The sequence below is a fragment of the Fundulus heteroclitus genome, chromosome 22 (genome assembly GCF_011125445.2).
Source record: "Fundulus heteroclitus isolate FHET01 chromosome 22, MU-UCD_Fhet_4.1, whole genome shotgun sequence".
Lineage (NCBI taxonomy): Eukaryota > Metazoa > Chordata > Actinopteri > Cyprinodontiformes > Fundulidae > Fundulus > Fundulus heteroclitus.
This window is the reverse complement of record NC_046382.1, coordinates 23,867,081-23,883,948: the sequence shown is the minus strand read 5'-3', so window position 1 is coordinate 23,883,948 and position 16,868 is coordinate 23,867,081. Positions and strand designations below refer to the sequence as shown.

Below are 16,868 nucleotides of genomic sequence, written 5' to 3'. Positions count from 1 at the left end.
GCACAGCAGACAGGTCAGAGATCAAGTTGTGGAGACATTTATAGCAAAGTTAGGTTATAAAACAACATCCTTCACCCAGAGCACTGTCCAATCAATCATTCATTAAGTTGAACTAGAATCATACAGCTGTAAAACTACAAAGACATGCAACTAAGAAGAAATGCACTGATGAACAAAAAGTCCTAATAAAGTCCGTCACAAAAGATGTGGGAGGCACAAAAAGTGTATGAAGGAAAGCGCATTGATCAGATGGGACACCTTGTTATTTGGCCTACATGCAAAACACAGAAAACTTAACATGGCACAACACATGATTCTGAAAGAGTGGGGTGAGACATTAATATGTGACAGAGTTCAATCTTTCCCAATATTTTAGTTTTTTTTTAGCAAGTGGAACTAATAGCTCTTCCAAAGACCCTTGATTCCCCAACACACTGTTCACAAATCAGCATTAGTGACAGCACAAAGACCAACGAGGCTGTGGTTCTGCGTGCATCTGTCCGACTTACTGCATGCGATCAACGGAGAAGTTTGTCTCCTCAATAGTGTTGGAGTGAATAGTAATTTTGCTGACGTGAGAAAGTGTTGCCTTGACAAAGGTCCTTGTATAAATGCTAATGATGTAGGCACCAGTACTCTGTGGGTTATCTTATAGCCATTGACAGAAGACCAGAGATAAAAGAGAGAAGCAGAGATATGAGGACAGATACATTGCTTTTGAAGTTGAGGTGAAATGTAAGATATAAACAGACTTGTTTGTAAGTCAGCTGGCTGTGAGAAGCTGAAAAATAAATCTGGTAAGCTTGAAAAATTTGAAACAGCTTAAACTACAGTTTCTTTCAGGAAAAAAGCAGCAACAGAAGGAGAAGATTTCTGTCAAAGAAAACTCTGAAATTTGTTCTTTCAAATCTCTTGTTTGTTAATAAAAAAAATGGTACACATGTAATTAAAAACTAAGTAGGATTTCAGAGAAAATACTTTTCAGAATTTTTTTCCCAACTCTTTTTTTATGACTCTTACAAGATAACATATTTTCTTATCTTCTATGAATGAATAAGTAAAGGCTCATAGTCATCTTGGTTTTTATTGTTTTAGCAATGTGTAGTTCCTATTGTTTTGAAAAAAGTGAAAATAGAAAGAGCTAAATACAGGGAAATGCTAAAAGACTATCTGGCTCCAAGATACTGGAGGTTTAAATTCCAGCAGGACCATAAACTCCAACGATCAGCGCTATAACGGAACAATCCATTTTCTAGTGTTAAAATGGCCCAGTCAAAGTCCATATCAAAAACCAATTGAGAATCTGGCAAGACTTGAAAGTTATTCAAAGATGCCATTGATCCAAGCTGACTAAACCTGACCTATTTCACAAAGAAGGGTAGGCAAAAAGGCTTAGTTTTGAGATGTACATATATAAAAGTAACATATCCTTAAAACCTTGCAGTTGTAATTGCAGGAAGCACTAGTTTAAAAAGGGGCTGAAACCAAATTCATGCCATATTTGTATTATCAATCCAAACTCCAATAAAATACATTGAAGTTTGTGGATGTAACATGAAAAAAAGTGAAAAAGTTCAACGGGTATGGATGCTTTTGTAAGCAATTGCTTAAAAAAAACTACAAGCAAATTATTTAATGCAGATTCTTGAACCTGTAACACATTATGTCTGGCAGAAGACTTCACAAACAACAAAACATTTGTCTATAAGCGTTCACGTCAAAAGAAATTTAATCACCATTTCAAGACAAACATTTACATCTGTGTGATACAGTTCTAATAAATTAGGTATAGTCTATCCTCAGACATCTTGGATCTTCTGTAAAAATTAAATATGGCAGCAAAAAAGTACAGGCATCTAGTAAATAATAGGCGAAGGTTTCCTCAACGCTTTCATGAAAATCAGACCTAGAAAATGTCACTCTATCCTTGTCAGTTCTAGCTATTACAAAAGTATCAAACAAATTAAACTACTTAAAAAAATCCAGCAAAATTTGGTTAATATAGTAAATTACAATTGAATTGGATCTACATTTTGTAAACAAAGTGATGCATATCGTACCAAAATGAATAGAACAAGAATTAACTGAAAACAGGCCTTTCGTGAAAGGCTTATTTAGGTCTTGTTGCATTTCAATAGTCAACGAGACAAACTTAAAAAATATGGATAAAATGAATTCCAAAAAAACTCTAATATCTAAAGATTTACAGTTAGGTATTTGGGTATCCTTGACAACACAGTACTTTAAGTATTCATTTTAGTTTTTGAAACAAAGTGAGGATAGGTTCACTCTATGGGAATCACCGAAGCAAATTCCTTTCCTTAAGCAGCATGGCCCCGGGGCCTTAGCCAAGCTGAACACAATGCTGTCATTGAATCATAGTCACAGTAGTTACCTTTATGCATCAATGACACCACCTGGATTTCACTTAATAATATGCGCTAAGGCATGAACACACATAACGTTTATAAGCTTTTGGAGGAAAAAAAAAAAGAAAAAAAAACATATGAAGATCAAAACACTTGGTTGGCTTTAATATTCCTAAAAATATGACTTTTGTTTTGTCAACTAAAACAAATCAAACTCACAAAACAGTTTTCCTAGAGTTCATTTTTTTTAGCTGTTTGCTATGTCTCTCAGTTAGGCAGTATGGTGACAGGAGCAGCAGGTTATTAGAAAAGAGGGTTCTTTCGTTAATACTAAAGCTTTATAATCATTTTGAGGTAGGAAAACATTAGCTGTTGCAAGGGGGGGGGGACTGTACTATTAAAAGCTATCTGAGGTAAATGATCATTCATGTAGTTTATATAAAAATAATGTGTGTATCATTATGTTATATTTCAATCATTACAGACCAAGATCATTTTTTACGTTTCACAAACTACAATATTAAAGTTTAGTGTACAGCTGAGGGAATACGACAGGTGCCAATGAGTAGCAAACGACTGAACGTGCTAAAAACAGACAATAGCTGACACATGATGAATGATCCAAAACACACAAACACAAAAAAACTTATGCAAAAGAAAAATGCTGCAAGCACCAAAAACAGCAAGTAAAAATAAAAAAAAAATAAAAAAAAAAACTGAAAACTTAGTGTAAAAATCAGAAGTGCGCCAGACCACTAGGGGGAGTTGACCAACAATTCAGGTGAAATTAGCCCCTCAGTAAAGAGAAAATGATGCACAGAAGACAATGGAGGGAAGAAAGAAAAGGTAAGTTTTTTAAACACAACAGTAATCTTTTACATTATAGAACATCAGCATATTTATGTACGTTGGTAATATTAGTGCGCTTGTCTTTACTGGGTCTGGTCCCACCTGACTCCTAGTGGTCTGGCGCAATTCCACTTTTTTTTTCGGTTGTTAGAGTTTGCAGCTTTTTAAACTAACTGTTGTTTTTGGTGCTTGTAGTATTTTTCGTTTTGCTTCTGTCTATTTTCTTTGACTGCAACATTTTTCTTTTGCAGCTTTTTTTTTTTGTTGTTTCGGAGTTTGCTTCATGCATGTCTCTGCAAAGCATTTGCCTTACTTTTGCACCTGATGGCCACCATAAAATACTGAATGAATCCTCCACATATACACAAAAAATGCTGTTCCACGTTCATGGTAAAAATTAAATGGTAAAAATGAAATGGTAAAATGGTCTTTATTCCTACAGTGCTTTTCAAGTCACTGACCACTTATAACTTTAAAACAGAGTCGCATTCACCCACTCACACTCACTGACGCACACACATTCATACAGTGGGCATATACAGATTGGTAGAAAACTAGGGGTTAAGTGCTTTGCCCAGGGGCACACCGACATGTGACACCAAGAACAACAACTGTCAGACATCCCTGAAATGTCAGACGAGTATTCGTCTTGCAACAACGGTTGCAAGACGAATACTCGTCCCAATGAGCCACAGTTGTCTAGTATTATCATATTAGTAAATATTTGTGAATACATACAATGAATGTCCCAGTCTGATCCCAAGTATCTATAAATAATGAGTATTGGTGCTCCTGACTTAACTCAACCCCGATATAACTGCTGTTGATGTAATTGGATGCCAGCTGCATCCCCAGCAAGCTGTGCAAATGAGTTTGGATGTCAGCATTTTTGTTTGTATGGTTTGCAAATATGTTGTGTCTTTTTACAATAGGAAAACTGTACCTTGCACATTATTTTGTCCATTTAAATGAATTGTGTTCACTTCTTACAATAATGTTAACAGTAAAAGAGGGACTGTATTGGCTGCAGCAGCTTTCTGTCTGTCTATGCTCATTCAACTTTATGATGCGTTTATGAACATCAGCTTTTTCATTTCCCATTTCACCCAGAGACCACCAACACCACTAAATTATATAATGAGCTGAATTATCCTCAAGACATGAGAAACATGCTAACATCATCTTACCACTGCCAAAAGGTTCTCTGAGTGAAAACGTGGTCAATAGAAGCAAGATTTGTGTGTTAAAATACATAAAGTTTTAGAAACAAGATAAAGCGATTAAATAGAACTATTTCAAAACATTTAATGAACTTCCCTGACCTATACCTCTTTGTTCCACTTGCTGTAGCATCCAGAGCATCAAGAGTGCTTGAGTTAATTTAGACACAATTACAATACTAATACAATGTAATTCTGATCAAATTAACTGGTTATTTTACTGCACTGTGAAATATGAGTTGTCATTCATTTACATGCAGGGGTTTTATTATTTGTAATAAAGTTTCAGACTGAAATCCTGTACTTGTAAATGGCTCCTCTTAACTGACTTGGATCGGTATAATGGACATCTATTCAACAGATGCTATTCCCACACTACTATGAGAATTTTATCCCTGAAATGCTATCATCATACACTAAAAGCATACATCTCATACAGTGGCCTCTAAAGACCGGCCTATTTGATATTTAAATCAAAAAAGGTCAACCATGGCACAACGTTTGAGTGACTTGCAACGAAGTGAGTACAGTGTGCAGAGTTATTCCCTTCCTGCAAGTTACTTCCTCTAAAAAGAGGGTTGGTAAAGTCAGGCACATGATTAGCTTGATGCTCGCTGTTTTGGTTTGAACATAAATGTACTTTTTTCTGTGTTTTTTTCTTCTATCAGAAGCCTGTACATAACTTTCTCAAGAAGGTCCTGGGTTCCAATCCTGGCCAGAGTCTTTCAACATGTAGCTTGCACGTTCTTCTTGTGCATGTCTGGGTTCTCTTCGGATCCTCTGGCTTCCTCTCAGAGGACAAAACCATTGATGTTAGGTTATTTGGTCTGAAAAATTTTCCTTTACGTGTGACCGTTTGTGTGCATGATTTTGAATATGGGTGGCTGGATGTTCTTTTTTTTTTTAGGCACTCTGCTTCATTATGGAAATTGTTTATCTTCCAGCAAACTGATAGACTTATTAGTTAGTGCTTTTTCATCATCCACAAATTTGTATCCAAACAGCTTCATGGTGGGAGCGCACACCTTCTGCACAACCTGAACCAGGGTAAAGGGAATGCCAATCCTCCATTTCTCTGCCTGCTCCGAAGAGTTCTTCTGTGTGGAGTATATTCCACTGGCTTCCTCTGTCGTCTGTGTGTTCCTCAGGATCCAATCCCTTGCTTGGGAGCTGAACGGTATCCCTGTAAACTTGTACATCTCCTCGGCCTTCTGCATTGGGTATCGAGCAATATCCTCATAACGCACCAACATGTAGCGTCCTTTGAGCCAATGGGGCTTGCTAAGTCCCAACTCTGCAGATATCCTAACTTGATCACAGTTTCCTTTAAGCCTTTTCACCTCCTCGTCATCTTCAGGCACCTGGCCGTCCTGCGCCCAGGCTTTCCATGTCCGGTATTTTGAGGAGAAGGCCACCATGCGTGATGCTAAAATGGCTCGTGGATCTCGAACCAGCTGGATGACTGTGACGTCCAGGCGAAGGTCCTCCACCAAAGGCTGCAGCGTGTCCAGCTGTCGCACACGGACAGTCTTGATGGCATGGTGTTGTTTGGTGAGGCAGGACTCTGATGCGAGTGTCAGGTTCAGCGGTCCACACTGACGGATCTTGCAGTGATACCTTAAAACAAAAGAATGTATACTTTTATCAGACAAATTCAGTTGGGTCTGATAGTTTGAGGGCTATTTGGCCCATATAAAAGAATTTTAATGACTAAATATTAGTTAGTTTAGGTATAATATGATGAACAGATTACAGTGCCATGCTAAAGTATCGATAACCTCTGAACGTTTTCACAGTTTGTTGGTTTATAATTTGCAGTTCATGTTATTTGGGATTTTATGTCACAGACCAACACAAAGAAAAATTTAATTGGTTTCAAAAATTCTCCAAGACAAATATCTAATGTGTGGCGTGTAGATGCATTCTACCCCATATGATCTGATGGCCCTAAATAAAGTCCAGCGGAACCAATTGCCTCCAGAAATAACCTAATAAGCAAATAAGAGGCATGTTTTTGTGTGATTTAATCTCTATGTAAATATAGCTTGACTGAAGGCCTGTGAGGTTTGCTAGAAAAAGTTAATTTTAAATCTGTAATATTTGCAGTCAGAAGCCATTTAAGGGACACAGCAAACATATAGAAGGAAATCTGGTCAGAAGAGACGAAAACTAAACAGGGGATGATGGATGAGTCTAAATAAAGGTAAATTCTGGAAGAAAACCTGTCCAGAGGCTGCAAAAACCTAAATATCAGGGCTTTCCAGCAGCACAATGTTCATTACCACATAGCCAGAGACACATGAGAACAGTTTTAGATCAAAGCTTTTTCCTGTGTTAAAAGTCTAGACAAAGACTCAAATAACAGTCTTTGGCAAATCTTGAAAACTGAGGTTCAAAAATGTTCAGCTTGAGCTAATATGAAGAATGGAACAGACGTTCTGTCTCAGATGTGGAGAACTGCTAGAGACAAAACCCAAACAAATCAAAGCTACAATTTCAACAAAAATGTGCCTATACAAAGTATTAACACATGGGGATAGAATGCATATGTTTGCCACCCATTTTAGATTATTTGTTAAAAAATTAGAACATTATTTAACCTTTTCTTTACCTTCACAATTGTGCATTACTTTGTGTTGGTTTATCACATGAAATCATTTTAAAATAGGTCTTTCTAGTTGTGGCATGACAAAATGTTCAGAGGTTCAAGGAAAAGGAGAGCTTTTGCAATGCACTGTAAATATAATTATAAACTTTTTTGTAAAATTCCACTAAAAGAGAGAGGCATTAGTATAACAAGACATTTCAGAACCCTTGTTCAGCTAGGTTAATGTGGGTTCACTAAACCTTCACTAAACCTATGAAGTTGTATTTGGAGTGTACACAATACCGCTCAAAAACTTCTTTGAGGACAGTAGTACAAACAGGGTCTTCACAGAGAGATAAGCTTGACTCTCTGCGAAAGAGATCAGGGGTGATGTGGTTTTTCGGTGGAGGAGAGATGAACTTCTCAAGGGGAGAGAAATCACAGAGGAAGAGCGCCTGAAGGATGTCCCGGTAGACTCCTGGCAAAACAGTCCCATTGTTCACCTCTGCTGCTGTGGCCATCACGCGTTCAACATGCCACAGAGGCTCAAACAAATAGAACATGGTCTCTCCGTGTTGGTTGAAAAACTCCCCAACGAATGAGGATCCTGTCCGTGTGCTGGCCATCAGCAACACGTGCTTCCGGCTGCCGCTGTTCCTGTGTGCCTTTATGCCGTCCGTCTCATCCACCTCTTTCTTTTCGAAGAAATTTGTCAGGTTGTTTTTTGTGGCAGGCTGTTTGGCCAGAAGCACTTTCAGTACAGCCGCAGAACCTTTTGGTCCCGTGTTGTTGTCACTCTCAGGGGTCTGTGGAGTCTGCTGGGGCGTCTGCCTTGGGATCAGCTTATCTGAGACCCTGGTAATAAATAGAAAAGTGATCATGAAATATCTGTCCTGATGTATCTCAATAATCCAGGTCAGAACGGGTTCTTTTTTGTTGAAACGTTTCGTCTCTGTTCCAAGAAACTTATTCAGTCTATCCATAACTCATCAGACTGAAGACGTTTCTTGGACAAGAGATGAAACATTTGACAAAGAAGAACCCATCAAGAGGACCTACTCATTTAAAAAAAATCATAAAACATAATATATGAAACACAGTCATAGATTTATCTAGAGCTAGATTCAGTGCCTTGCTTAGCATACACAGCCCTTGTCACAATACCTCATGGACACCTAGCTTCTTTGTTAAATGTTCTCCATTCTAGACTTTTCTATTTAGGTGGACAACCCTTTCAGAGGTTTGCAGATGCCCTAAATGTGTCTTGAGTTGTCCTTACTTTCAGAAGGACTAAACAGTGTTCTTTGAGATGTCCAAAGCTTAAAAGATTGTTATTAGGGCAAGGTATTATTAGGAACCTCACAATTTGATTCGATTTTGATTCTTTGGGTAACAATTTGATTGAATATTGATTTATTTTGTAATATGTAGAAGTACACAGTTTTTTAAGAGTGCCCCTTGTTACGTATTTAATATTTATTTATTTATATTTTGTAAATATGAAACAGGTATAGTATACCAGTGCATGCATTAATATTTTTGAGCAATTAAATATCAATAGAGTATAAAAGTGAAAAAATGACAGTACTGTATTAACATCCAAGTAAAGTGCATGTAAACCCTAATTATTCTCTCTTCCTGTTAGAAACTGGAATGATTATCATAACTTTAAAACAATAACACATCTGAACATAAAGCAATAGTGTAGTAATGCTTGTGATGAATATGGACAGCAAAAATAAACTAAAAAAGTATTACAGCACTCAGTGCTGAACTGGGGAGAAAAAGTGGTCTGGGTGTTCCTGACCGATTGGCCCACTTTCAACTGCTGGGTTGAAATTGTAATGGACAACATAGTAGGTAGTATATGTCAGTTACATTGCTAATGTGATAAGGTTTATTCTCAGATGGCCAAAATGATATGCAGCAACAACATACTGTGCATAGCCTATAAGGTAAACTAAGAAAATGGCAATATCTTTCACTGTAACAAAATAACTTACAAACTTAACTTGAACCCAACAAAATAAAGAACTAGAAAGTGAATAAACCTACATTGTTTACTCTATGAGAAGTCTCTGCAGAAACTGACTATTTTCTGGTTCACCATCTATAATCTCATCACTCTTCAGCATTTTTAGCACATCTGGTTTAAGTTCATCTTTAGTACAAATGTTTAAAAGTGTTGCTGCAATTTCCTTGAGGGCTTTCTTTTCTTTTTATCTCAACTTTTTAGTGCCACCTCACTACTAATGTGGACTTATTTAATGTTGCTCATACATGCTGGGACTGGGACCCGCCACTGCATTTTAACACTGCAGTAAAATCATTTACTCTACATTTGCGATGTGAGGCTTTCACCCTTACAATACGAACCACTCGAAACTGTCCCTCATGAACCCAATGGCCAGGGGAACTAATCAATTCAGAGGATTTTCTGAACTGGGGAAAAAATATATTGCAATGCATTAATGAATCCATATTTTTTCCCGCCCCTAATAGAACCTCTTTTCCCACAACTGTATCCCTTCTGTCACTTCAGAAAGCAATTGGTTTTACTGGATGTTTTTAGGTGTTTAGGTGTTTCAAGGGGGTTGTCCACACTTTCCAGATTTTTATTTGTTTAAAAAAAACTGCTTGGGATGTGCACTGCTTTGTGTTGCTGTACCCCTTAGAATCTCACTAAAACACATAAAAGATTTGTTTGTTACATGAGAAAATACGGTTGACATTTGCTGTTTAATATAATTTAAACCAGAAGTGGCTAAATCAGAGGAAGGCTAGTGTCATAGAATCAGCAGTGAAACTGTATTGTTGGTTTGTGCACTGCATTCTCTCATGCTGGCTCCTTTGCACACATCACTAACTCAGTTATGTGACTACCTGCACTGCAGACTCAGGAGAATCAACACAGGATAGTTCTTCAGCACTGGATATGTAATTTTTAAACCAGCTAAGTCTACTTTTTTTCAACAGCCTGCTTTATTGTCATGTACACTTTACCTTTAGGGACACCTCTGTTAAAGAAAAGACTTGAAATACGTTTTTTGTTTTTTTTGCAGCAGCAGCACAATCTCACACATCCTGTGTTTATAGTGCAGATTTAGTGTTCTAACTTTAGTTAGAGCAATAATTAAATAACATAAGTTTCATTAACTTAATTTTAAGGCATTTCTGAAAAGTATGAAATGGCCTGAATTAAACCTTTATATTAATAACTTAGAAATAGTGTTTAGAGGAGGTTTTCTTCCAAATCAAGGAATTCAGACAACCAAAAGTGGAAAAATTGAATGTGTGAAAAATAAAAAAAGATCCGGCCAACAGCTGTTCTCTTGCAGCTGCTTGCTGATAATGAAGACTAAAACGCATCTACCTTTCTGAATGCCATTTTACCTTTTCTTTCCCATTTTAAAAGATTGGCCAAAAAAAATAAGCCTATATACCACATAACATTTAAACACTGTGGAAACAAGAAGTCACATCGGTAGACACTAAATAAAAACCTATTTAGTAACATTTTACATTTTATAGGAATTTATTGAGAGGAACCATATTGGATATCACTAATTGTGGTACCAGTGATTCATTTACAATAAGTTTTTTTTTTTCACTGATTAAATTGCACTCATATTAAAGTTTGGATTTTTCCGATATTTGTAAGTGAGTGACTTTTTACACAGTTTGCCAGAGTCTAAGTAGAGTCTAAGTCTAGTAAATAGAGTCTAAGTATTGTAAATATGGAGGTGACACATGACATCATAAAATATTGTTGGTGTTTGTTTTTTTAGGAATGCTTTTAAGATAACTTGGAAGTCCAACTTCCAAGTTATCTTTTATAAAATCGGTATTAAAGCTATGATTGGGTTCAGACACGGAAACTATGTTGTTAGTGTTAGGTTTTCCAAACCTGCTCATTTCTCACTGTGACAGAAATTTAAAAGGGAGAGCTCTTTGTTTCCAAAGAACTGAGGGCCTCAGGAATAAAACTATTAAGTTATATCTCTTGTTTTCGTCTTTTCTCTTGCTCAGACTGGTTCCGTCAGGCAACAAAGTTCAACTTGTTATTTTTTTTTTTAGCTCGTATTGGTCATGCACCGCTTAGCCCCGCCAACTTGTGAGCGTTTCAGGAGCAGTTGTTTTTTTTCCAGGGCCAGTCCAGGTTCCTCCTGCCCTACTCAGGAGCAGGATCAAACTGAGCTGACTCAATAGGAGTTTTGATGCGAACACACCGTTTTTCAGTGATTGGCTCAGGGGCGAGGAGAAATGAGAAGGTTTTCAAAATATAATTTTACTATTTACAAACCATGAAGCACGGCTGTAGGAAAAAAAGAAAAGAAAAATGACATGGTCATCGTTTTATATGCAAACACGCTGTATCAGATCTGTAGATTTATGCACACTGGATGGACACTTCTGTCTGTGAAATGTTCATCCATCCACCTCTTGTGGTAGAAGGTAGCGGTTGTCTGCTGACACAGCTGCCTGCAGTCGGGGTAGTCAACACTCCCCGGACTGATTTCACTCCAGTTCAAAATCCTTTAAGCTATTAACATGGCTTATTTCATAATTAGTTTGAGCTGATGCATGAAAATCATGCATATACAACTATGCAAACGTTATTCGTATTTTTTTTTCTTTTAGCAATATTTTATTTATAATGATGTATTTTTTTTATCGTTCATAATTTCTCGCATATTTCTCTAAGGTGTCAATGTCGCCAACAGGGCCTGTGGGAACCCCCAGGAGGTTGAATGACAACCCACGCAAAGATAAACCGAGTAGGGAGGAGTACAGCTGGGCAAGCTAAAACAAGTAGGGTCGGTGGAACTACGTCTTTATATGCAACTAGACAGCTATTCACACCTGGCCATGAAATTTCACCTGATCAGATCATTTTGAGAGACACATACATTTATCATCCAAAGTAAACTTGACTGCAAGCTGAATTATTGCGGTATTTGTGCATTCACAAAAACACGAGAATCCGTCTTGTACTGCTCCGGCTTCAATGGCTTGAGACCGAAACAAAAAACCGTTCGGCCCAATCACGTTGCAGTATTGTGGTTTAGGGCAGGTCATACCAGTGGGACAAAAGCAAGAGCAGCTGAGCCCACAGCCGAACCAACCTAAACATGGCAGCGAAGGAAGACACACGCGTAGCTGCCTTTTATGGCCAATACATGCATCAAGCAACAGCATGCGCTTTGATGCATTTTTTTTTTAATCGGTAACACTCAGATAAAAGGTTAGAGGCGCTGATAAAAAAGGAAAATCTTGTCAGGATCGGTGCAAATCAGAATTGGCAGAGAAGACCTAAAAAAAAAAACTGACATTTATAAGAGCCAATAAAAGTCTTGTTGGTCCATCTCTAATTATTTCACTGGAGAAAGAAACACAAAATCCCACGAATGGTCTGTCAAAAACACCATTTGCAGATCCACTTATTGTTCTGAGCAAAACCTTATCTCAACATTCTGTGTGTGTTCCCACCTTTAGTTAGCAGCGTCCAAGCCTGATTCACAGGATGTGTTTTCTCATTTCTAACTGTAACATTATCATATGCTGTCAAACAGCTTGATGAAAGATTGTTAAGTTAAAAGCCTTGTTGACAGATGAACCACAAAAAAAAGTTAGAGTTGCAACATGTTTCCTTATCTCTTCCTCAGACTCTTCTGTTTAATTGTTCTATGACAAGCACAGTGTATCTAAGGTGAGCACGTGGGAGAGGCACGTTGCTGCTTTTTATGGAATCTGGACTTACTTAAATCGGCTCCATTTCCAAAATGTATACTTATGGAGTTCGTTTTCATTCATAAAATTTTCAAGAAATTAGAAGTCATAGTGCTTTGTCACCATGGGTTCAGTTCAACCTGAATTTAAAGTTTATTAGTGACCGATAATGTTTTAATGAATGTGGATTTAGTCAATCAGCGACACACCCAAATACTTTTAAGTAAAATATAAAAAAAAACACTACAGTTATTAAGCAGTTTTTGATTTTTTTTTCTTTAGGAAATGGAAGAAAAAGAAAATGTCTGGAAAATCAAACATTTTTCCTAACTTAATTTTTCCTTTTTCCCCACAAGTCCAGACCTGAAACGTCATAAAAGAAAATTCTAGACTTTTCTCGAATGACAAATGGCCTCTTCAACAAGTGATGTTGCAGTATGTGAAACATCAGATAACAGCTTGATGACACTTTTATATCTGTGCCAGATCTGAATGGGTTAAATAATATTCAGCAGTCATTCAACCTTGATAATTTGGTATGCTGGTATGCTGACATTGCTGCAAAACACAGCATGAGTCATAGAAGGGGGTGGATTTAGATTTTCTTTCCCAAGACATGGATACTAACTTTTATATAAGAAGTAAAACCAGAGGACATGACTGCATTTCAACTATGAAAAGACCTAAGAAGCAAATTTGTTCAGATAGTTAAAACAGTGAGCAGGAAATTTTCTAAGGTAGATTTTTAAAACTAAGAAATGGCAATCAGCATCTTTATCATACTACACAATGTAGCAAAGAGGAATATCAATCACAGAATCACACAGACTCCAATTTTTTATAGTTTGGACTGTGAAGGTCTGGTAAACATTAATGTTAAGGGTTATAACACATATGGGTAACATGGCAGCCTCTTTTTTACACTCATTTTTCCAATAAGAATAGAGAAAATTCTATATTTTTTTACTGAGATCATGCATACCTCAGACTACTGTTTGTAGAAACATTCTGAATATAATATGAAGGTTTTGATTCTGACGAAATTCAATTTCAATCAGATATCTAAGGGTCAAGTACAAACATGTGTGTTACCGTCACAGCACAGTATGAGGATTGGGAAATAAATGCACACCTGTTTCCTGTTTCTGTCAGTTTTTTTTTGTTTTGTTCTGTTTTTGTTTTAGGAGGATATTAAACTTTCACATGACACGGTTTTCACTGATGCCATCATACAGTGATTTCACAGAGGTCTTATTTAAATTAATACAGAAGTCCTAAGTCTCAGCGGCTTGAATACAAAGTGAAATAGTACTATATGTGGAAACAAGACTGAATACAACTGTTGGCTACATCTAAGCCAAAATTAAAAAAGTAGCAACAGAAAATGAAGATGTTAACCCGTTTTGTTGAGCTACTGAATTTTCAAAAAGTAAATACTTAAAATGACTTTTGCAGCATTCACACTGTCAGAAATTTGATAGTGTGGGATATTTTGTTTCTATCTTGCAATTTAAAAAAAATATATTGAAAAAATATAATTGCAAACAGTTCTTGGATTTCTTACCTTGAGAGAATATTGCTTTCTTTTTCGATGATGACCAGGGCCACAACACAGATGAAGACGATTGCATACTTGGTCCTCATTCTTGATTCCTGGCTTTGGAACTAGAAGTCTAGAGTCTAGTCCTTAGTCCTCAGTCGAAGTTTGCCATACAGACACTAGGGCTTCATTCTGCAACATATTGGGGATGCACTCAATCATTCAATGATTGGAATCTGCTAATAATCTTGTGGCTGGTTTTAAACTAATAACTGGCAAATCAAGTACAAAAAAAAGTCTGTTTTTTTTCTCTCCAATAAATGCATTAAAACTAAGAACTCAAACCATGTTGGTCTGTTTGTATCAACTGATAAACATTAGAAACTTATACTGTATTTCTTTTCTTGTCTGTTGACCACTAACGCTATGAAAAGACTGGGAGACTATTCATACGTTTTCTCGAAATTACGATCATGATATTGATTATGATTAACCGTGATTGTTGTAACTATGTTGTTTCTTTACTGTTACACTATGTCTGCAGCACTTTCCATAAGCTTTAGTTTCTAAGCCACTTAAAATATTCTGTTCATCAGGTGTGAGGATTAAAGTCAGTTAGAGTCCTTCCAAATGGCCTAAAATATTACCAGTTTGCAAACCCTGAATGCATAAAACAATATTGCGTTCAAACTGTCATCTCCAAATACAATAATTTGCAGAATTATATTTAAATAATCACTGGATTTTCATATTTAGAGCAGCTTCAATGTATGTGTTAGCATCTTTAGAATAAAAAAAGAAGTCAGAGGTAAAAATTTGAGTACACAAATCATACCTCAAAGAAAAACCTGAAACAGGAAAAGCCTGTACTTGTGCGGGAAAAGAAATTTTCTTTTCCCACACAAGTACAGACCTGGAAAGACCTGGAAAGTTAAAATTAAGCTACCAGTCCAGCAGAAAGAGTGCAACTTTCGCATCCGTTTTGAAGCCCCACTCCCTCGGCTATTACTTCTGTCTTTTCGTAGAAACTTCCTCTTCCGTCTTGCTTGGCAAAGAGAATGGATGGTGCACCATTTCAACAGAAAACAGGAAAAGAATGATCCATGCGACCATAGATCATTCTTTTCCTGTTTCATACTCCTGCTCCACCCCACCAACAACACGTCTTCACATAGACAGATAGGGAAAACGCGTAACGCTGAGCAGTTCGTCCCATCAAAAATGTCGGTGCACCATGGTGTCTTCCACTGGTGTCTATGCATTCATAAACTACTCATTCTAAGCTATGAGAACGCTTTAAAATTTTAATTTGATTATTTTTGCAGAATATGCATTTATGAAAGCAAGACTTGATGTTTGTAAATGAAAAGCCAGCTTAGTTACCCACTGTCCCTTTAAATCAGGGAAACCCCAGCCAGATAGTGGCAGTTAAGCTTGAGCTAAGCACTTTTACATATTCAAGAGTAAGATGAGCGTTTGGCACCATCTGAGTCTCTGTTCTGGAAGAAATCCGCATCACTCTGTTTACCATCTCGCCACAAATTAGATTAATGGCTGCCTTCAGAGAAGAGGAGCAGCATCTGATGGGATTGGTAAAAGCTGCAAATTCATCATTCATCAAGGTTTCATCAAGGTTTGATGAAGAATATGAACGACTTTTGCAAACAGGATGGGTGCATCCATGAAAAGTATGCGATTTTATTTAAAAATCGCGTGATTTCATTTTGGATGTAGACTACAGCACTGCTATTGAGCAGCTTGTGAGTGTGATGTCTGTCATTCAATACCATGCAACCGTTTGGGGGAGGGGGTATTTATATGTACCTAAATGCGAGCTGATGACTAATTTTTATGCTGTTTAAAAAAAAAACGATTGAAAAATAAATTATGTTTATTTAGTCATGTTAAACTCTGGTTGGTTTTAGGAATAATATAGCCTACGAACCTCCTGCATTTTCCTAATCATAGTTCCACATTCAACACATCAAGATGCATGTAAATGCTACTCATGAAGTGGAAAGAAGGGCAAAGCCAGACCGCTTTTATCATCATGTAACATTTCAAACGCTTCATACGCGCCCTAATGCTCGCATACGCTCTCCGTGCGCCGCGGTTGCGCTTTGCGCCTTTACTTTCGATCAGCTTTCACCCGTTTCCTATCAGAGAGGAAGCATGAGATTCTTCAAGAAAGCGGATTTCACAAACCTTCAGCAGTTCTGGCCAGTGCAGTCGAGCGAAACGTCCTTGATCCTGCGCGAAACCTCGTCTCCTCGTCGCATCCTGCTGCTTTGTCTTCCCGGCGGTGGACACACTGCTTCATTGTATATCGCATGTGTCCTGAGACGCGGGCTGCTCTCCTCTGCCGGATGCAGAGCGTAGCAAGGCAAGAGAGAGGAAGGTGGAGCGATGATGCCAAACGTTAGATTTAAGCCTTAACGCGGCAGTTCGGATGTTCTTGTAAAGTGCGAGGTAATGGATGGGTATGTTCACCGAGAGCTTTTGGCATCTGTTCCAGTCTGCGACATGCTTTGGGGACGCCGCTACTTCGCTTGGGACATCCTGTTAGGTCACGT

The 16,868-nt window shown here is 37.5% G+C and overlaps 1 protein-coding gene across 1 annotated transcript; it reads right to left on the bottom strand.

The window, feature by feature from the left end:
* Positions 1–241: 241 nt before the first annotated feature.
* Positions 242–16,868, bottom strand: chst3a (carbohydrate (chondroitin 6) sulfotransferase 3a). Its single transcript, XM_036126581.1, has 4 exons — positions 16,501–16,868; positions 14,320–14,487; positions 7,329–7,880; positions 242–6,055 (listed from the first exon to the last, which is right to left on the bottom strand). The coding sequence occupies exons 2-4, from the start codon at positions 14,397–14,399 to the stop codon at positions 5,359–5,361; spliced, it is 1,329 nt and encodes a 442-aa protein (XP_035982474.1). The 5' UTR covers positions 14,400–14,487; positions 16,501–16,868; the 3' UTR covers positions 242–5,358.